At 49.6% G+C, this 18,664-nt stretch overlaps 1 protein-coding gene across 17 annotated transcripts in view; it reads right to left on the bottom strand.

Moving 5' to 3' along the window:
• The window catches only part of MTSS1 (MTSS I-BAR domain containing 1), a 156,918-nt gene that overhangs the window by 130,501 nt on the left and 7,753 nt on the right, over positions 1-18,664 (bottom strand). For all 17 annotated transcript variants that reach the window (XM_059395126.1, XM_059395134.1, XM_059395127.1 and 14 more), the window contains exon 2: positions 2,850-2,911. In XM_059395126.1, coding sequence (XP_059251109.1) covers positions 2,850-2,911 — 62 coding nt within the window. The remainder of the gene's footprint in view (positions 1-2,849; positions 2,912-18,664) is intronic.

Genomic DNA, 18,664 nt, shown 5'->3' on the forward strand with positions numbered 1-18,664 from the left:
TACTTGTGATTTCTGTCAAATAAATAAATAAAATCTTAAAAAAAAAAAAAAAAAACCATAAACAGTACAGGTGAAATTGATTTCAGGTAGGCAAACAGCATCTCTACGTGGACCGGGAGATGGAATCTTGAAGAGCCTCTACTTCAACTAATTCATTTCAGAGATGGGAACATGGAGGCAAGCTCAGAGCGACTTCCAAAATCACCAGCTCATCTCAGACCTGGAACGGGGATAGGCTGGCAGGAAGCCCAGTCCCGTGCTCATCCTGCTGCAGGACAAGATCCTTACTCTGTGACTTTTCCCCCTAAATCCCACTTATAATGAAACAGACTATTTTTTCTTCAACCTTAGAATACTATCTTCTGAATTCCTTGAGACTAGGGAGAAGTCACTACAGTCATTTGCTGTCCTAGAAATTATTTTGAGTTTTTCACATCCTCTGGAGCACTCTGTGGTCTACCGGCTCCCAGTGCTGTGATCCCAAGACGTCATCCAGTGAAGGGTAAGCCCCACTCCCCACCAGGGCCAGGGACAGCTACAACACACAAGCCAGCCCCACTCAGGCTCCACAATTCGTGAAATGCACTTCATTAAGATGTTTTTCATGTATGAATCTAATCTTTGCTCAGCATACCTCAGAATGCAAAGCTGTTGAAGGGAAGAACATGAGAATAAAGATTAGAAAGAAAGGAGTTCAAGATGGAACTGAAGAAAGGACCCTACACCTCACGAACAGTGGCTGTGACACAAAAGGTTCTAGAAGGTGCAGGGAGTGGTCCCTAAGAAAACCTGGGTCACAGTCCCGTGCCAAACTCCAGAATTGAGGCCTGGTATTTCCCAGTAGAGCAAGAAAATATTCTGCTCTAATTAAAAAAAAAAAAAAAAAAAGAAATTAAAAAAACAAAACTGGAAAAAAAAAGAAAAAAGCCCCTCAGAAGCATATTTTTCAAAGAGTTGACACCAAATGCAAGCCCTGAAAAAGTGAACTTCATCAAACATCCCGGGGTTTATAAACAGCTCATTCTGAGTGACAATTAATGTCTGACACAGGGGCAGGATCGATTCTCGTTCAGGGCAAGGTCGATCACCCCCATACTACATGGGCTCCCCTGAAAACGAGGGCAGCGGTCAAGTGTGAGGAATCAGGAGCTTTTAACCGCCACCTCCCAATGAGTCCTGTTTCCTTGCGTGCGGCTGTCCTGAGACAACCCGGCTCTGGCGTCCCCGCAGCACGAGCAGAGATCCGGCGCCCGCTGCATTACAGTACTCAACTGTCTTTCTGGTGTACTCCAGCAGGGCCCTCCTGTAGGATGGAGACTAACTGTTGGGAATAGATGCGGACAACAGCAGAAACGAGAGACTAGCTATAGCATAAGGTGAGGCTGGTGAAGGCCTGTGCGGGGCCGCGCATTCAGACAGAGGAGGCTGGCCCAGCAGAAAATCTTTAAAAAAAAAAAAAAAATAGGAGCTTGTAAAGTCTGTACACGTTCTTAAGCACCAAAATGGTAAAGGATCTGACAAGAGAAGGGGCTCTACGCCCCAGGCGACTGTACATCTCGAAGACCACTCACAGCTTGGGAAACCCTCAGTTCATGGGACAGAAATCCCAGGCACCTGCACAGCTGGCAGAATGGAAGAGGAAAGGTCCTTCCTTCTGGAGTTCTTCTCTCCTGCTCTACAGGGGATTCATGGAATGTCCCAGCTTATGGCTGAAGTTCTGGGCAGTAACCCCTGACATCCGTCGGCTAAGGACCAAGAGCATCATGTCATCCACGTGGCTTTTTATCCTAGAAAACACCTACCTGCTTTGCCCTCTGGAAAACCGCCTCCATACACCCAAACCAACTGATGTCATCCCCCATTTCTCCATGAACAGGAGTCATGAAAATCATTGCATTTGCAATTGTCCCATCCATCATGGGGCACCCACCCAGCGGGTAGCTCCCCTCCCCACTAAAAGCACGTAGCTGTAACAAGAAGACGCTGGTAAATGTCGTATCAAATTTCATATCAAATGATACAGGAGCAAGACCAAGACAAGGCAATGGTAAAGCCCCTTAGAGCCGCTCAGCCCTAGATCTTGTTCTTTTTTAAGCAGCTTCATTGAGGCATAATTTGTATACCATAAGATTCACCCTTTTTGGGTGTGTGATTCAACAATTTTTTTTGGTAAGCTTAGAATTCTGCAACCACTACTACAAGCCAATTTTAGAACATTTCCATCACCCCCAAAAGATCTCTCCTGCCCATTTGTACTCCATCTCCTTTTCCTCCCCTAGTCCACTGATCCGCCTCTACAGAGCTGTTTTCTAGATATTTCACACACACGGAATTACACGATCGCCAACAGTCAGCTGTAAACTCTTTATGAGGATAAGCAGTGAACAGAATGGGCTATGCAGCCAGACCCAGGTTCAAATCCCTGCTCTGCCATTCACTAGCTGTGTGCCATTAGCTTCTCTGTGCCTCAGTTTTCTCATCAATAAACTGAGGGTACTAACTGTACTTAACCCCTTGGGGTCGTGAGATCTAATTAAGATAACATACGAGTCTGCACAGAGTGAGCATCACATAAATGTTGCTCACTACTACCTTCCTATGATACCTCATTTGACTCAAAATCCCTGTGGAAGAAGGCAGAGCAGATGGGAGTTCGGCTTTACATAGGGGAGTCAGCGGTCAGGACATAAGGCTGAGAAGTGGCAGTACTCAAATGAGAACCCACTAAGTGCTTCTGTATCTGTAATGCTTCCAAAATTAACCTCAATCTGCATCCTGGGGCTGTCCTTTTCCAACCTTTGTCTAAGGACGGCGCCATTTTTCTGGGGATGACGAGCTTCTCTACTTACCGAAGCTGGGACTGTAGCTTTCCTGCTTTGTTTATGAAATCTTCCCACACTGGATAGCTCCCCTACAACAAAACAAAGTCATCAATCAGTGAGGCATGCTGTGATAGACATCTGAGGAAGACAATAACAAAACACCCAATTGCAGTTACAGGGAACAATGTGTGTTCTCTCTTCCTCTACAGCCTCGGGTATGGTGCCCAGACTGTACATAAATGCCCTGGCTCGGAAATGGGTTTAGAATGTGCTCAGGCCCTATAATCTTGTAAATACTACAAATGCCAGTTGGAACAAGTTTGGCAGAATCTAACACATACACTGAGAGATCACTTTTTCAGGAACAGATGGAGGGTCCAAATTCAAGATAGGCAGAACATTTAATGCTCTGCCCGGAGGAACCACCTGACTTCGGCTGTGCCTTTTCCCACCCTCACCCCGGAGGAAACCAGAGCCACTGGAGCTCCTCCCCAGGACAGTGACCGTGGCCTCTGGGAAGCTTTACTTACAGATCAGAATCTCAAGGTTGAGAAGTTACCTAAATGCAGCCCCCCCACAGCTAATGGTTTGCACCAGCCTCTACAGACGGCATGACAACATGTGGATCCCCGGCACACTCCAGCTCACAGGGAACTCAACACCCTCCTGGGGAGACTCTATCTGCCACCGCGTCCTCTGCGTCCCTGCGGCACCGGCTTGCACCCTCTGGGGACGCCCAACCCCATTTCCATGGGAAGACTTTTGAGAGAACTCGGGAAAACCAGCACATTCATCCAGCTTTCCCTTCTTCCCCCACGTGCAGTCCATGTTCAACCCAGGACCGTGTTTCACGTCCCTGCAGTGTCCTGCGGACACGGCAAGATTCTCTCTCTCTCGGCTTTTAAGCCCGGGACCCAAGACACAAAGTCAGAACTGCAGGCGCTCTTCTGACGGCAGCAGAGCTGTGGGGCTGACACCTCCCTACACAGACACACTTGATGCATGTTAAGATCAAGGAGCCACGCAAGAGAGGACGCAAGGGAAACCCATAGAAGGAGAAGCCACGGCTGGAGACGTAGAGTTTGGCACAGAATCGGTCACACAGATCTGAGACTCCACCCCCGGAGGGTGCCACCGGCAGGACCAAAGGGGAAGTGCCTCAAATCCTAACGTGGGGGACAGAACACGTGCCACCTCCCAGGCTGGCGGTTTAAGGAGAGGAGGGAGAAATTCTGATGAAGTTCATCATTTCACCTTTCGCTACAGAAGCCCGGCCGAAACAGGCTACAGCGGCAACTGAGCAAAAACCTAATGATTTCCTCTTCGTACTGGTCTGAATGGTCTTAGCTTCTTAGCCTAGCATACAGTTGCTCAACGTTGCCACTACGGACGTTTTGGGCCTGACAGCTCTTTTGCGGTGGGGGGAATGTCCTGGGCACTCTACGGGGTTCGGCACCATCCCTGACCTCGGTTCCCTAAAGTGCCAATAATAGGGGCGCCTGGGTGGCTCCGTCAGTTAAACGTCTGACTCTTGGTTTCAGCTCAGGTCAGGATCTCAGGGTCCTGGGATTGAGCCTCGAGTCAGGTCCTGCACTGTGGGAAGCCCACTTGAGGATTCTCTCTCTACCCCTTCCCCTGCTTGCATGCCTCCGCTCTCTTCCTCTAAAATAAGTAATTAAAGCTTAAATAAAAACAAGAACAACAACAAAGAACCACTGTTTTAAAGGGCTGCTTGAGCTCCACGCTGGGCTCCCTGCTCAGCTCAGAGTCTGCTTGTCCCTCCCCCCACCCTTCCCCTCCTCACTCTGTGCATGTCTCTCTCAAATACATAAAATCTTGGAAAAAAAAAAAAAGAAATAAAATAAAGGGATGCCTGAGAAACTCATTTCTTTTGGTGAAGAAACAGTCATCGGTTGTTCAGCAATTTCTTCAGGATTACTGCACTTAAGTATCAATTCTCTTGTTCAATGAAAGCATAATTAAATATATTTTTGCTTTACATCTTATCATAAGTGCCTCTCTCTGCATTTCTCTAGCTATCGAGCCTATCTGAAAATGTGCAGAGAGCTATCTGGAAAACTGTCCACCAAAGTTAAAATCGGCTATTTCTGGACGCTAACATTTGGACCAATGTGTTGCTTTCTTGTTTGTATTTTCCTATAAGGCCATAGTTTTTTTGTTTTTTGTTTTGTGTGTGTGCTTTCACTCAGGGTCATATATCACTTTCACAAAAACAATAGTCATTATATACATTTTTTAAATTTTAAGATCAACCTAGAGGTCCTGGCAATAAGAGCATCACGAAGTCACAAACCGCCCCAAGCCTAAAGTCTATCTTCCAGCTGCGGCTAGAGCACAGCCGTCAGCTCTCTGTCTGAGACCTGCCTGGTCTGACTGCAGGTCTCGGGACATTTTCCCCCAAGTGACAATTCACTCCCATGGGGCACTAAGTGCACCGGGCCAGTGCACCGGGCCATCCTGCCTGACTGGCTCCTGGCAGAGGTCCCTTGGCCGCTGCACCTGAGCTCCTGACATCAGTACCCACGCACAGGTCTGGCCACCACACTGCTAAGTCACACAGCCTCCATCTCCTCTCTGTGCCCCAGTGGGCTGTTTCCACCCGAGGGCGTAACTTTAGTTTAAATTACGTTGAATGAATCCTTGACAGCTCTGGCTACCATTCCAGGCCCATCCAGACCTTGCATGAAAGTCCAATTACAACACCTAATGTATTGGCCATTTTCTTATCAAGTATGAACACCCCTTCTACCTCTATATCCAAGTAATTAAAGGGGCAAGGGCTGGGATCAGAGTTCTCTGGCTGGCCGTGAGAGATCTCTGCCCACACAGACGTCAGCATCTTAAGAGCACAAGAGTTCAACCAACCAATTCCAGCTTCTCATTCCAAGAAAGTAGGAGAAGCTTTTAGAAAAGCCTAAATGTGTTCAGACATACCAACCACCAACTTCGAGCCAAAACGTACCAGCATCACTCATCGACACAAAGGAGGCCACGACCGCTGGGCCTTCCTTCCCCGGCACCAACCGCTCCCCTGCAGGGGCCCCCAGAGAAGGTCACTGAGATGATCCAGCATTTTGAAGAAAAAGGTGAGACACACTCATTGAGAACACGCCAGAAAGACGACAGGTCTGTGCAGGAAGCACACAGCCCTGATTTCTGGCCGTGGCTACGCCGCCAGTCAAGTACTAGGGGAAGTCACTTCACCTCCCAGGGCCTGCTTCTTCTAAAGACTAACAGTAAGAACTATTCCGTGACCATCACTGCACACGGACATCACTGAACTCTGACAGAATGGAGGGAAGGAATAAGGGGATGAGTCACGACTTCTCGGGGTTGGTGTGAGGGACAATGGAGATCAGACACCAACGGTGCTCGGTGCAGGGCCAGGCCCTCTGTCACTGTCCCACAAACATCGGACAGGACTGACCCAAGGGTCTGCAGGCCCCTGCAACCCCACTCAGGTGCTGGCACAGACGTGACGTTAAGGCCTCTAAGTCAGACCATCCATCCAGGCTGGAATCCTGCACACTGAGTCCTAAGTACAGAAGCCGCTGCACCTCCCAACTAGTTAACCAGCTGGGTGCGGGGAGTCAGACTAGTCGTCTGTGCCGCCACCCAGCACACAGCGGGAGGAGTACCCAGACCCACAAGAATGTGCCTGAAATCAACGGCTCTGAAAAAAAACGACTTCTCTGCTCCCACCACTTGGGAGCCTCATTTCGGTCTTTACCAAATTAGCAACAAAAAGAGGGTCTCCTCTCCAGTCAAGGGGTGCAGCACACACAAGCTCCCGCCCACGAACACCCACGCAGCCAGAAGAAGGCTGCCAAAAGCAGCTCTTTCCTGATTTAATGATATTTGACAGTCTATCAAAGAGTGAGTGTCAGGCCCACCTGTTTTAGGGAATATATAATTTAATGGATTTTTAAAAAAAAAAAAAAATGAACTTCTAAGAACAGAAGACAAAACCTCCTTGTTGAGTTTTTTGGCTTTTTTTTTTAAGTGCGTAAATGTTATTAAAATTTAAAGGCAAGGTGATGTTGGATTGTTCTAGACCTAGGGATTTTTTTTTAAGTTTCTTTTAAGGTTAAAAAAAAAGTTTCTACCCACCTGAAAAGTAGCTTTACTACAAAAATTCAAAAGCCTGGAGGCAGCAAGAGAGGAGAAAGAAGAAACTTGAAGAGTAAGAGTGATAGAGAAAAAAGCCTGGGCTTTTTCTAGACTCAAAGACCGAGTCAAAGAGAATATACTCAAGTTTCACAAGAAATCTGCAAATCAAGATGCCGTATCCACTGAGAACCCTTTCAGAAAATGATTCTGACACAGTCCTTAATTTTTCTGATCTGCATCACCCTCCAACGAGTCCCAGAAAGCTCTCCTGCGAGGCCACCGGTTCTGACTGGGCTCGGTTCACGTCTGAGGAAATCCTCAGGAATGTGCTCCACACGGACCCCTTTGTGGGGTTCCCCAGAAAACACATGAAGGTTTCACAACTTTCCAGACAGACCAAAATCAAAGAAAATAAGACTCCCACCAAGAACCCAGGCTCTGCCAAGTCCGAAGTCAAAAGCAACAGGTACAGGACTCTCCTCTCCCTGGAACCCCATGACTGTCGTTGGAGCTGAGGGCAGGTTTTGAACCCCAAGCAATTTGTTGAAAACAGAACTTACACCACACTGGATTCTGAGAGAAAGGAAAAGTCCCTTATTCCAAAAATGAGTTTATTTACAAATGTGGAAAGGACTTCCTTGGTCAAAATGCAAGACGGTCCCCCACCCCACAGCAAGAGAGGCAGGACTTCCCAGAGGACGGGCTACAGCTCACACCCCTGCATCCACCAGGCAGGGTCCCCGCGAGGCTCCCCACACCACACACACTACCGCTGATGGCGCCTCTCTCTTCTAACCTCCAGGGGGATTCAACAATCTGGAAAACTCCTACTCAGCCATTACCACCCATCTAGCTCTGACATCACCTCTTTCAAAGCATTCTCGAACGCACCCCCTTCCCTCACAACACGCAACTTGTCGTCTGTGAGCCTGCGTCTCGCCCATACACCGTGGGCTCAAGAACAGAGAAACCGAGGGAGGAAGGAAAAGCATTTCTAGTAAGAGCAACAGTTGGCCCAAAACGGAGAAGCAGAGAGGACGTTACGTGGCTCCCTCCAAAGGGACTACTGGAGTGGCCCCCGGACCCTGGGGAAATGCAAGACACGGGCGGGGTGGACAAGGTGACCATGAGCAGCCTTCAAGGGCAAGGTCAGAGTTTAATCACAGACAAGACAGCAAAAGACCTGGCAGATGGTGAGTGACATTCAACCCCAAGCGACGAGCGCCTGGGTGACTCAGTCAGTTGAGTGCCTGCCCTTGGCTCGGGTGAAGATCCCGGGGTGCCGGGATGGAACCCCACTCTGCTCAGTGGGAAGCCTGCTTCTCCTTCTCCCTCTGCCTGCCGCTCCCCTGCTTGTGCTCGCTCTCTGTCAAATAAATAAAATCTTTAAAAAAAAAAATTCCCAAGCCACCCAGGTGACAAGAGAACCTAACCAAGAGGTCACATACCTAACAGCACTCTGGTCCCTTCGGGAGGGGGTAGGTGGTGAAGTCTTTTTTTTTACTTCTGAGAAAAAAGACCCACCCCATCTCTGCCTGCTCCCCTAGAGGCTGGTGGCCAATTAAGCAAATACGCAAGCTGGCCTCCCCACCCCCACCCTCAAAGTTGAGCTCTGGGAACCACCCCCCCCCCCCCCAAGTCCCTCTCCTCTTCTCCCTCTCCTTCCTCCGCTCTCCCCACAGCCAGAAGACTGGGCAGGCCGCTTGCCCAACTAGGGCGCAGGACTCGGCCAGTGAGGCCATTCTGGCTTTGGGTTCTGTTTTGCTTTGTTTTATTCTGTATTAAACAGAGGCCCAGGATGGCATCCCACACGCGGAGCAGAAGAACAAACTGTGTGTAACTCCTCAGCACGGCCGGTTAACGATGCCCCATAAATAATGCAGCAACTGCCTCTCCCAGCCGAGCCCAGCCCGCAGTGGCAGTGGGACCTCAGGGGACAGCTGAGGGAACCAGACACCCACAGCAGGAACTCGGAGGGGGCCGGGAGCCGTGGTCAGAGAAGGGGCAATGTGAGAGGAGCCAGAGCTGGAGAAGAGTGTCACAAGGAGGAAGACCTTGGCTTCGCTGAGAATAAACGAGGGACAGGCTCGAGGGAGTGGGGTTCCAGCTCAAAGGCTCTGCCCAAAGATCCCAGAGGGACGCAGGCTCACCTGTGGTCATGCTGCTGTGAACTCCAGTCCTGGGCACACGACTGGCTGGGTAACTTCCCAAGCCCCTCTTTGCACCCTGACGACATCACCATCATTAAGCACCACCAGTTCCTGAAACAGTTGCTTGGTGCCAGCTGCCAGATCAGGAGGTCTCAGGCTTTCACGGCCACGGCCACCCCCCTGGGGATCCCGCAGAATCGCAGGTTCCAATTCCCCTGGGCGGACGCAGGACCTGGCCATTCCAGGTCTCATCTAAGTGATGCTGAGGCTGCTGGCGCCCAGACCACAGTGGGGAGCACGCCCTGATACACACGCCACTCCGTGCTTGCAACAACCCGACCAGGCAGGTGCTGCTGGTATTTCGCAGCCGAGGAATTGGAGGACCGACTTTGTGGCCCACAGACTGCCCTAACTCTGGGAGGTCCAAGCCATGGGATGAAGAAACCCAGCTGCCCCGCCCAGCCCCAGGACTGCAGAAGGCTGCTCAGGGGGCACGCTGGGTCCTGCTCGGTCCGAAAAGGTACAAGGGTCCCCGTACACACAGCACCCTTCCCCGCACCGATGACAGCTACAAATGTTCCCAGGGGGAGCTAGAAATGGTTGTGATCCTCAACCACGTGAAAAAGAAACCCCAAGACACAAAACAAAGAAAAGCCCTTCATGTAGAAAAAGGTCTGGAAGGAAAGGACCAGAAATGTCCACGGGTGCTGGCACTAGTGGTACGACTGATTACGGGGAACTCGATCACATCTTCAGGTTTGCGATGGACGCGGGGACTGATCAACTTCCACCAGATGGAGCATCTCTGCCAGCTGCTGCCGTCACCACCCCAAGCCACCAGCCCCCCAAACCCCCACTGCAGATCTGCAGGTACCTCCTCAGGGCAAGAACAAGAAACACAGCCCCCAGCATCCCTCATCCGCCTCCTCTAGGTCACCCCTCAGTGTGGACTACGGGGAAATGAAAAAGCGAAGCTTCCAGAGGAAGCTTCTGATCTGAGCAGGCGTGCCCCCGGACCCCGTGTGCTTCTACAAGCATGAGGCAGGGAATCTGCAGCTCCCAGAACTGGGTGTGCAGGAGGACAACGGATGGGGCCCCTGAAGGCCTGTCACAGCTTTGTCCCCAAAGCCGGCCTTCCCCGCCCCATCCTGTAAGAGGAAGGGCTCTGGAGAACCTCAGATGAAAGGCACCGGGTAAGCCCATCCATCATAAAAACCATTCCTGGGCTTTTATTCTCTGATTGGGGCTTGCCTAATCCACTAATTATCCCTGTCCATCAAGTGGATGACAGCCTTGGGGATAATCAATGGTTGCTTCCCCAGACGCCCACCCTCGCCCACTCGCCCAAGCTCACCAGCAATAAATACGCCTATGAAAAGGAAGATTTAACCACAAAAGGTGCTCCCTCCACCCAACCTCCCCTCACAAACTGCTCCATTTGTAACCATAAGACCCTAATTAAGTCAAGGACATCAGGCGTCTTCTTCCTCCAGCGCTGAGGTTCCAGGCCCACAATGCTTGTTTTCTGACACGGGGGTAGGTCAAGAACCGACCTGGCATACCTGGCATCGGTACCCTCACCTCAAAGCATTATTGTTGTTGTTGTTTACATTTTCTACCAAGAGGTCTTCCTTTGTCTATCCTGAGCCTTCCAGTAAAAGAGCCACTGGCCACAGGGACTTAAATTTAAATTCACTACGATTAAATAAAACGCAAAATTCAGTTCCTCACACAAGTGCTTGAGGCCACTCGTGGCCTGTGGCTGCAGCACTAGGCCGTGCGGGGGCACGACTCGTCCCCTGCTGCAGAAGGGGCTACCGGGAGGCACCGGTGGCCGGGGACAGAGCCGCTCTGGGCACCCCGGCCTCGTTCTGCCGCCGCCACAAGGCTTCTGGCTCCACTGTTCCGTGCCTGCAGAACCTGGTGAGGACACGCGCCGTCATCTCGAGGAACACAGAATCCCACTCCTCTGCCTCCTCCCCGAATTCACCCTCCCCCTACCCGAGTCTGTACTATGCCAGCGGTCACCGGGGGCCATGGAGTCCAAGTGTACCTCCTGATCATCAGTAAGAACCCCATCTCACATGTCCATAGTCCCGGAGAGCATCAAGGGCTCTCAGGACAAACCCTGCCAGGGCACTTGGCGGAACAGGAAAACTGAACACTTTTCTTTATAACGTGGGAAACCAAAGTGTAGAAGTTAAGTAATCTGCCGCAGGTCAGAGAACGGTTTGCCCTCATACCTAGCTGGGATCGTGAAGGGCCCCTCAGTTTGCCCAGTTCTTTTTAAAATGAAATTGCCCGTGGGGGCGCCTGGAGGGCTCAGCTGATTAAGCATCTGCCTTTGGCTCAGGTCATGATACTGCATTCCAGGATTAGTCCCTTGCAGGGCTCCACACTCAGTAGGCAGTAGAGTGCTTTTGCTTCTCCCTCCACCCCTCCCCTGCTCTCTCTCCCTCCCAAATAAAGAAATGGAATCTTTAAAAAATAAATAAAAAATAAAATGAAACTGCCCCCTAGGTTCTCCTAAGCTTACTTATTCTCCATAACTGGACACTTGGGGACTCCATATCCGATCACTCTTACAGGGGCCGGCTACTCTCATCCAAGTGCGAGTAAGAGATGTCTGTGTACAAGTAAGCCCCCCCCCAAAAAAAAATAATAAATGCAGATCTTCCCCCTCAAACTTTCTCCCACTATGGGGAGTCCAAAGCTCCTGTTTCATTTGCTTATTCCCATGTATAGATGTCCACATGCGATAATGAACGGAATCCGTGGTGACCTTCACACCCCATAAACAGGTCAAGGATTGTTACCACTATTTGATGCTTGCATACCTGTATTCACCCATTTCTCTTCCCTGGAAATACCCTTTCCGACTTGTCTCCACCCAACCCCAAAACGAATTCTTGCAGTCTGTCAAGTCCACCCTGGGGAGCAATGGCCTGGCCACGCTGTGCACACCTGGTGTGCTCTGCTTCCACTAAACAGTACCCCCCTACCATCCCAGGGCTCCACCCCAGGCTGCTAGAAGGGATACCCCAGGACAGCCCTGATGCGTGGCCAGACTCCACAGTCTGAAAGGACCCGTGTGATGTCAGGGTCAAGAGCATGGCGCTCGAGTCAGACTGCCCGACTTCACATCTACCCTCCAGACGATCTAGGTGACTTAGCCCCCCACAACCACCATGTCTTCATGGGTAAAGGACACCTGAGCTAGTCCCCACCTCCAAGGACAGTAATGAGGGTAAAGGAACGAGTACAGGCCCTTAGAAGGGTGACCGGCACTTAGGACTAAAGAAATCCCAGCGACTGCTATTTTCAGGAGTTGATCTATGATGCCAGTCACCCTACCTGGGGCATTTATGAGAGCCTACAATGCACGGCCCAAGCGGGCTAGAGGCCATACAGAGATGAGGAGCCAAAGCATTGAGGAGCTCAGGCTAGAACATGGCCGTGTTAGCCACCAATCGGAGGGCACCACACTCCAAATACGAAGTCCTGGGAGGTGCGGCTGGAGTAAGCTTTGAGGGGGAGGGCGCGGATGCCTCACCTTTAAGGACAAGGTCTTTAAGGACAAGGGGCGTTTTCCTGGCAAAGATAAAGGAAATAAAGAAGGGAGACTTTAAAAGAAATAATTAGCAAAGGAAAGGGAATACAGAAGATCATGCCGCATTTAGGCATGGGAGTCATTTAGGGGTGTATTTTAGGGGCACAAAAGAGGGGAGCAGGGAGATCCTTGCTACTTACCTTATGAGCTGCAAAGCAGGCCCTTGGTGGCCCAAGAACCACTCCCACATCCCCCTGCTCCTGGTATACTCACAACCCCCCGAAGACGCACTAGGAACGTCTTGCTAGGACTACAGACGCCTGAGCCTCACCCCAGAGCTACACAATCAAAATCTCTGGGGTGGGGGGCCCAGACACCCACACTGAACACACACGCCCAGGGGACAGTCCTACTTTCTTGCTAAAATCACACACAGCAAGATTTGAAAATCCACACACCAGGGGCACCTGGGTGACTCAGTGGGTTAAGCGTCTGCCTTTGGCTCAGGTCATGATCCCAGGTCTTGGGATCCAGCCCCACAGTGGGCTCCCTGCTGAGCAGGGAGTCTGCTTCTCCCGCCCTGTGCTTGTCCCCTCTTTCTCTCTCTCAAATAAATAAAATTTAAAAAAAAAAAAAAAAAAAAAAGAACATCACCATACCAAGTAAAGACATCTCGTCCCTCTGAGGCCCAGCAAGCTATGGCCTAGCAATTTCCACCCTGATATGCAAGTCTAGCTCCTGGAGACGAACCCCCAGTGATGAGCACGCGCATGCAGGAGGACGAACGGACACGCGCTTTTTGAATGGCAACGTGTGTGAAATGCCTGGAAAAGTCCGTACCTTTGACCCAGGAGAAAGCCTTCAGGGGAAACTATCCATGCGGATCAGCGTCTAGCTATAAGGATATACTCACTGCCATGTTGCTTCTAATTAGTGAAAAATGGGACACAGCCTAAACATGACATCAGCCGGGAACATATGGAACCAGTGCCCACCTGAAGGCCTCGCACATGCTCTGCCCTGGCCTGGAACATTCTTTCTCCGATATGCACATATGCACATACTTCCCAACGCATGGCTCAAGGGTCACATGCTCTGGGAGGCCTTCCCTAGCCATGGGTTTTCTTTCTTTCTTTTTTTTTTTTTTTTTAAGATTTTTATTTACTCATTAGATAGACAGAGATCACAAGTAGGCAGAGAGGCAGGCAGAGAGAGAGAGAGAGGAGGAAGCAGGCTCCCTGCCAAGCAGAGAGCCCAATGTGGGACTCGATCCCAGACTCTGAGATAATGACCTAAGCTGAAGGCAGAGGCTTAACCCACTGAGCCACCCAGGTTCCCCTAGCCACGGTTTTTCAAAACAACAACACTGCCCCTGCTGTTTTTCCCCACTGCACATAATCCTCCTAAGACACAGAAGAACGACTTTGTCTGTCCCCCACTGCCCTAGAATGTAAGCTCCAAGGGGGCAGGGACTATGTCCATTTTGTTTACTGCTCCACCCCCAGCGCTTAACACAGAACCTGGCACAGGGTCGGTCCTCAAATCCAGGTCAACGGAATAAATGAATTACACATACCAAACAACAGAACATCACACAACATTAAAACTGACATGGTTTGTAACTGCATACACGGGAAGGCAACGTAAATGAAGAGCTAAGTGAAAAAATAAATTTCTGGCACAGCGTGGGCCGCATGAACCTTTGTCTAAACTGTGTCTACATAACCCACTTTGTCATCAAACGGTTATGGGTGAGTTTTATTTTTTACTTAATTGAAATTTCTTAGTTTTGCTTCCACTAACTTTATACAGCTTGCATAATCTTTGATAAGTAATCCCTCATGAAATGTTCGCAAAACACTTGGCTAATTTTTTTTTTTTTTTTTAGGAATAAGCTTCCTCCTTAGTGACTTAATTAGGGTGTCCCTAATTAAGGCCAGCACAACATCAAAGAGGCCAGGTTCCAGGGGACCCTTGCTTCAGGTCTACTCCTGGCTGCAAGGCAACCTCAGTCCCTCCGGCAGCAGCCTGCAGACCTTCTGAGTGCTGGGATGCCAAAGGCTTGGCCACCAGCTGGCTCCTCCTGGCTCTGCTCCCCACTACTTGCTTCCTATTGGGGTGCCTCATCCAATTATTCAGGCCCGAGATCACATCCTGCTGGAGAGCTGGCTTTGAAGGTTCAGTAAACAATCACTTCAAAACAAAGAGCGACCATTAAACCAAACTCAAAGACTTCCTTAATGACTCCGTGCTCAGCGGCAGGAGCCCCGCGCAAGCAAGCCAGGCCTCAGAAGTGAAACTGAGGTCTCCCTGGAAACTAATCTCAAGCATTTCCAGCCTCCTGCTGCAAATATCCCCCCTTCCTGTTTTGCGCTCAGCCATGTGGGGCGCAGAGCCTGTTACTGGGGCGACCCTGATGGAGGGGGTTTCTTTGGCAAAACAAACAAGTGTCTCCTGGTTGTCACACCCCTCGTGCTCACACCCTGTCTGCTCCCCACCTACTCCCTCTGCTGACAAATTAGAGGCACCCATGGGGAGAGTCAACCACCCAACAGCATCTTTTCGGCTGGGCCTAACTCTGCTTTAAAGAGAGAGAAGGTCCTTAAGCTTCTTGAAGCAGCTCAGAGGAGCCCCTCAATTGTTAGGCTTTATCTGGTGCATCCTGAGTCCTAAAGGTACAGATAGAACAAACCTCAAAGAGATCGATGAAACACACCCATTACAGAATCCCAAAAGAGACAGCCCACCACGGCGGCTGAGCCCAGACCCTGGAGCCAGACCGCCGGGGGTTCAAATCCCAGCCTTCCCTCTCACGAGCTGTATGATGTGGGCAAATGGCTTCCCCTCTCTGAACCTCAGTTTCCCCATCTGTAAAGTGGGAATTATAGCAGCAACCACTGGGTTGTTGGGAAAAGTTAACAGTCTACTGGTAAGACACTAGAATAATGCATGGTTGTGCTTAGGAAACAGGGAAAGTGAAATGCACGTCTAGTTTGGGTGTCACTCGTACCGAAGCCTCCCCTGACTATGTCCTCCCACTCCCGGTGACAATCAGAGGCCCTCCCTATGATCCCGCTGCTTCTCTTCTAGACAAAACAACTTTAGGGCAACCACTACCCACAGCAATGCCTGGACCACAGGAGGCTCGTCAACATGTCTGTTGAATGTGTGTGTATTCTCTCAAATTACTCATACGTTGAAATTTGAAAAGCACTGCGATGTTCTCCATTGCATTATCAAAGTGGACTTACAGATTTTTTTTTTTAAAGATTTTATTTATTTATTTGACAGAGAGAGATCACAAGTAGGCAGAGGCAAGCAGAAAGAGAGAGAGAGGAGGAAGCAGGCTCCCTGCCGAGCAGAGAGCCCAATGCAGGCCTCCATCCCAGGACCCTGAGATCCTGACCTGAGCCAAAGGCAGAGGCTTAACCCACTGAGCCACCCAGGCGTCCCGGTCTCTTGTATTTTCTGAAACATCTGAGTGCCGTTATCACAGGGTACTCCACTAGAAACTACCAGGGTAGCTCTGATACACAAGAGCATTTTATTTAGCATTTATTTCATGCTAAGCCCATAACATTTACTTTCTCTGAAGCCTCTACAACTCTCAGAGGGAAGTATGGGTTCCCCCATTTTACAGATAAGAAAAATCAAGTCTCAGGAGGTTGAGAAACTCGCCCAGAGCAATCTACCCAGGAAGTGGCAGAGCCAGGCTTCAAAGCCCAAGGGCACTCACATGAGGTAGAATGTAATACTTGCAGACTCGACAGAGAATGTGAAGAATGCCCAAGGGTATCTGGGTTGGTGGAAAAGTGGAGATAACTCTGTGGTGGGGCTTTGAAGGATGAGAAAGGTTTCAGTGGACAGCAATGTAGAAATGACTTCCAAGCAGAAAAAACAGCAAGAATGAGGGGCACAGGATGTGTTCCAAGAGACCACGGACACCAGGATGGAGAGCACTAGGCATACAGCAGACCACTTAGCTAGGGCCCAAGCGCAGGGTCCTTGAATCCCAGGCTAAAGCAGGTGGGACACAACTGGCAGGTAGGCAGGTAGGAAGAACCCAAATATGGCTAAGTCCACAGAAAATCCGTGCCAAGCTACTGCTACAGCGCAGGCTAGGAGGCAAAGCGGCCACTTTTCCTGGTGGTCACTCCAGAAAAAGAAGGGGGAACTCAATGTAGATAGAAAAAGACAGTCTTTACAAAGCTGCTCCTCTCCCCTTACCCTGACGCAAACATCTCTGGAAAACATTTTTTTTTTTTAAAGATTTTATTTATTTATTTGACAGAGAGATCCCAAGTAAGCAGACAGGCAGGCAGAGAGAGAAAGAGAGAGAGAGAAGCAGGCTCCTTGCTGAACAGAGAGCCCAATGAGGGACTCAATCCCAGGACCCTGATATCATGACCTGAGCCAAAGGTAGCGGCTTAATCCATTGAGCCACCCAGGCACCCTCTGAAAGACTTTTTTTTTAAGCATTAAAAGCCCTGAAGATCTCAGCCAGGCACCCAGCCCTCCCCCTCCCTTTATGGACAGTAGGTATGCAAACAGAGAAATGCAAATGGACCCAGCAGAGGCAGATGAGGTTATAATGAACTCAAGAGTAATTGACTTAGCAAGAAAAAAACAACTCAACTTCTCCATTTCCTGCAACTTCAGTGCAAACTCTAAATACAGCTTGGTCAAGGGTGGGGTGGCTTTTGCCTGAAGTGGTGGAAAGAATTACTACAGTGACCAGTGACCGGAACAGCAAAAGCAGCTCACACCCGAGTGCCAGTGGGCAAGGCAAGGTGTGGAGCGCGTAGCCAGCACAGCCCTGTTTCAGAAGCCTCTGAGGTGGGTAATTTCTTAGACCCTCATACAGAAGAGGAAAAGGAGGCTGAGAGATTAAGTAACTTGCCTGCAGGATGGAAAAGCAGATCTCTGACTCCAAGGTCAGCGGGAGCTCTGGAATTTCCATAGGAGGGGCCTGGAGCCAATGAAGGGCCCTGATGGGAGCAGAAGGTGTGCAGGAAGCTCCCTGTTTTTACTTAGAGGGTATGTTATAGATCTACACCGTCCAATATGGTGGTTATTAGCCACATAAGGCTATTTAAACAAAAGTGAATAAAACTTAATAGTTCCTTGGTCACACTCGCCATACTCCAAGTGCTCAGTAGTCACATGTGGCTGATGGTTAACATATTTGACAATTTCCATCATGGCAGAAAATCGTATCGGACAATACTGTGTAGTTAAAATCATTACGTATTCTAAAATGCTTTTTCTACTATCTTTATATTTCAATTTATTTAATGTTTCACTATAAATTTATTTTTAATCAGGGTAAAACACACACAACATGCAATCTAGCATCTCGGTCCTTCTTAAGTGTCCAGTTCAACAGCGCTTAGCATATTCACGATGATGCACAAACATCAAAACATGCTTTTACTCAGACCTCAGTGAGGCTGAGAAAGTACTTTTGAGGGTGCTAAAAATGTGTATGACTCAGTGGTTTCCAAGCCTGACTACACATTAGAATTACCTGCAAGTGCTTTAAAAAAATAAAAATGTGAATGCTCAGGATGTCCCCCAGAAGTAGGGACTCAGAACCTCCAGGGAATAGGTCCAGGGATCACTGTCTTAAAGGCTCACGGGATATCCCACACTCTCCTGCCTGTAACCAAGCACATTCTACCAGGAGGGGCACACCAGCCCAGAGCCACCTCCTCTGGCCAGACCCACTCCTCTAGCCGCTAGAGACCCCTGCCCTGTGGGAGGTGGCAGGGAAGGGAGTCCCAGGCAAAAAAACCTGCTGTCCACCTCCAGGACTTAGGAGGCCACTCATACTGAGCAAGCTAATATTTTACAGTTGCCCAAATTCTTCAAGGGGAAGAAAACAAATAAAAAGACACACAGCTCAAGCGGCACTCAATTTTTTTTAACCCACTTAAACTAGACAGGAAAAGAAAAACCACTTAGAAACTATGACCAAGGTCGTATACAAAAAGAATCAGCAAAAGAAAGAG

Source organism: Mustela nigripes, chromosome 3 (assembly GCF_022355385.1).
Source record: "Mustela nigripes isolate SB6536 chromosome 3, MUSNIG.SB6536, whole genome shotgun sequence".
NCBI classification, from domain to species: domain Eukaryota; kingdom Metazoa; phylum Chordata; class Mammalia; order Carnivora; family Mustelidae; genus Mustela; species Mustela nigripes.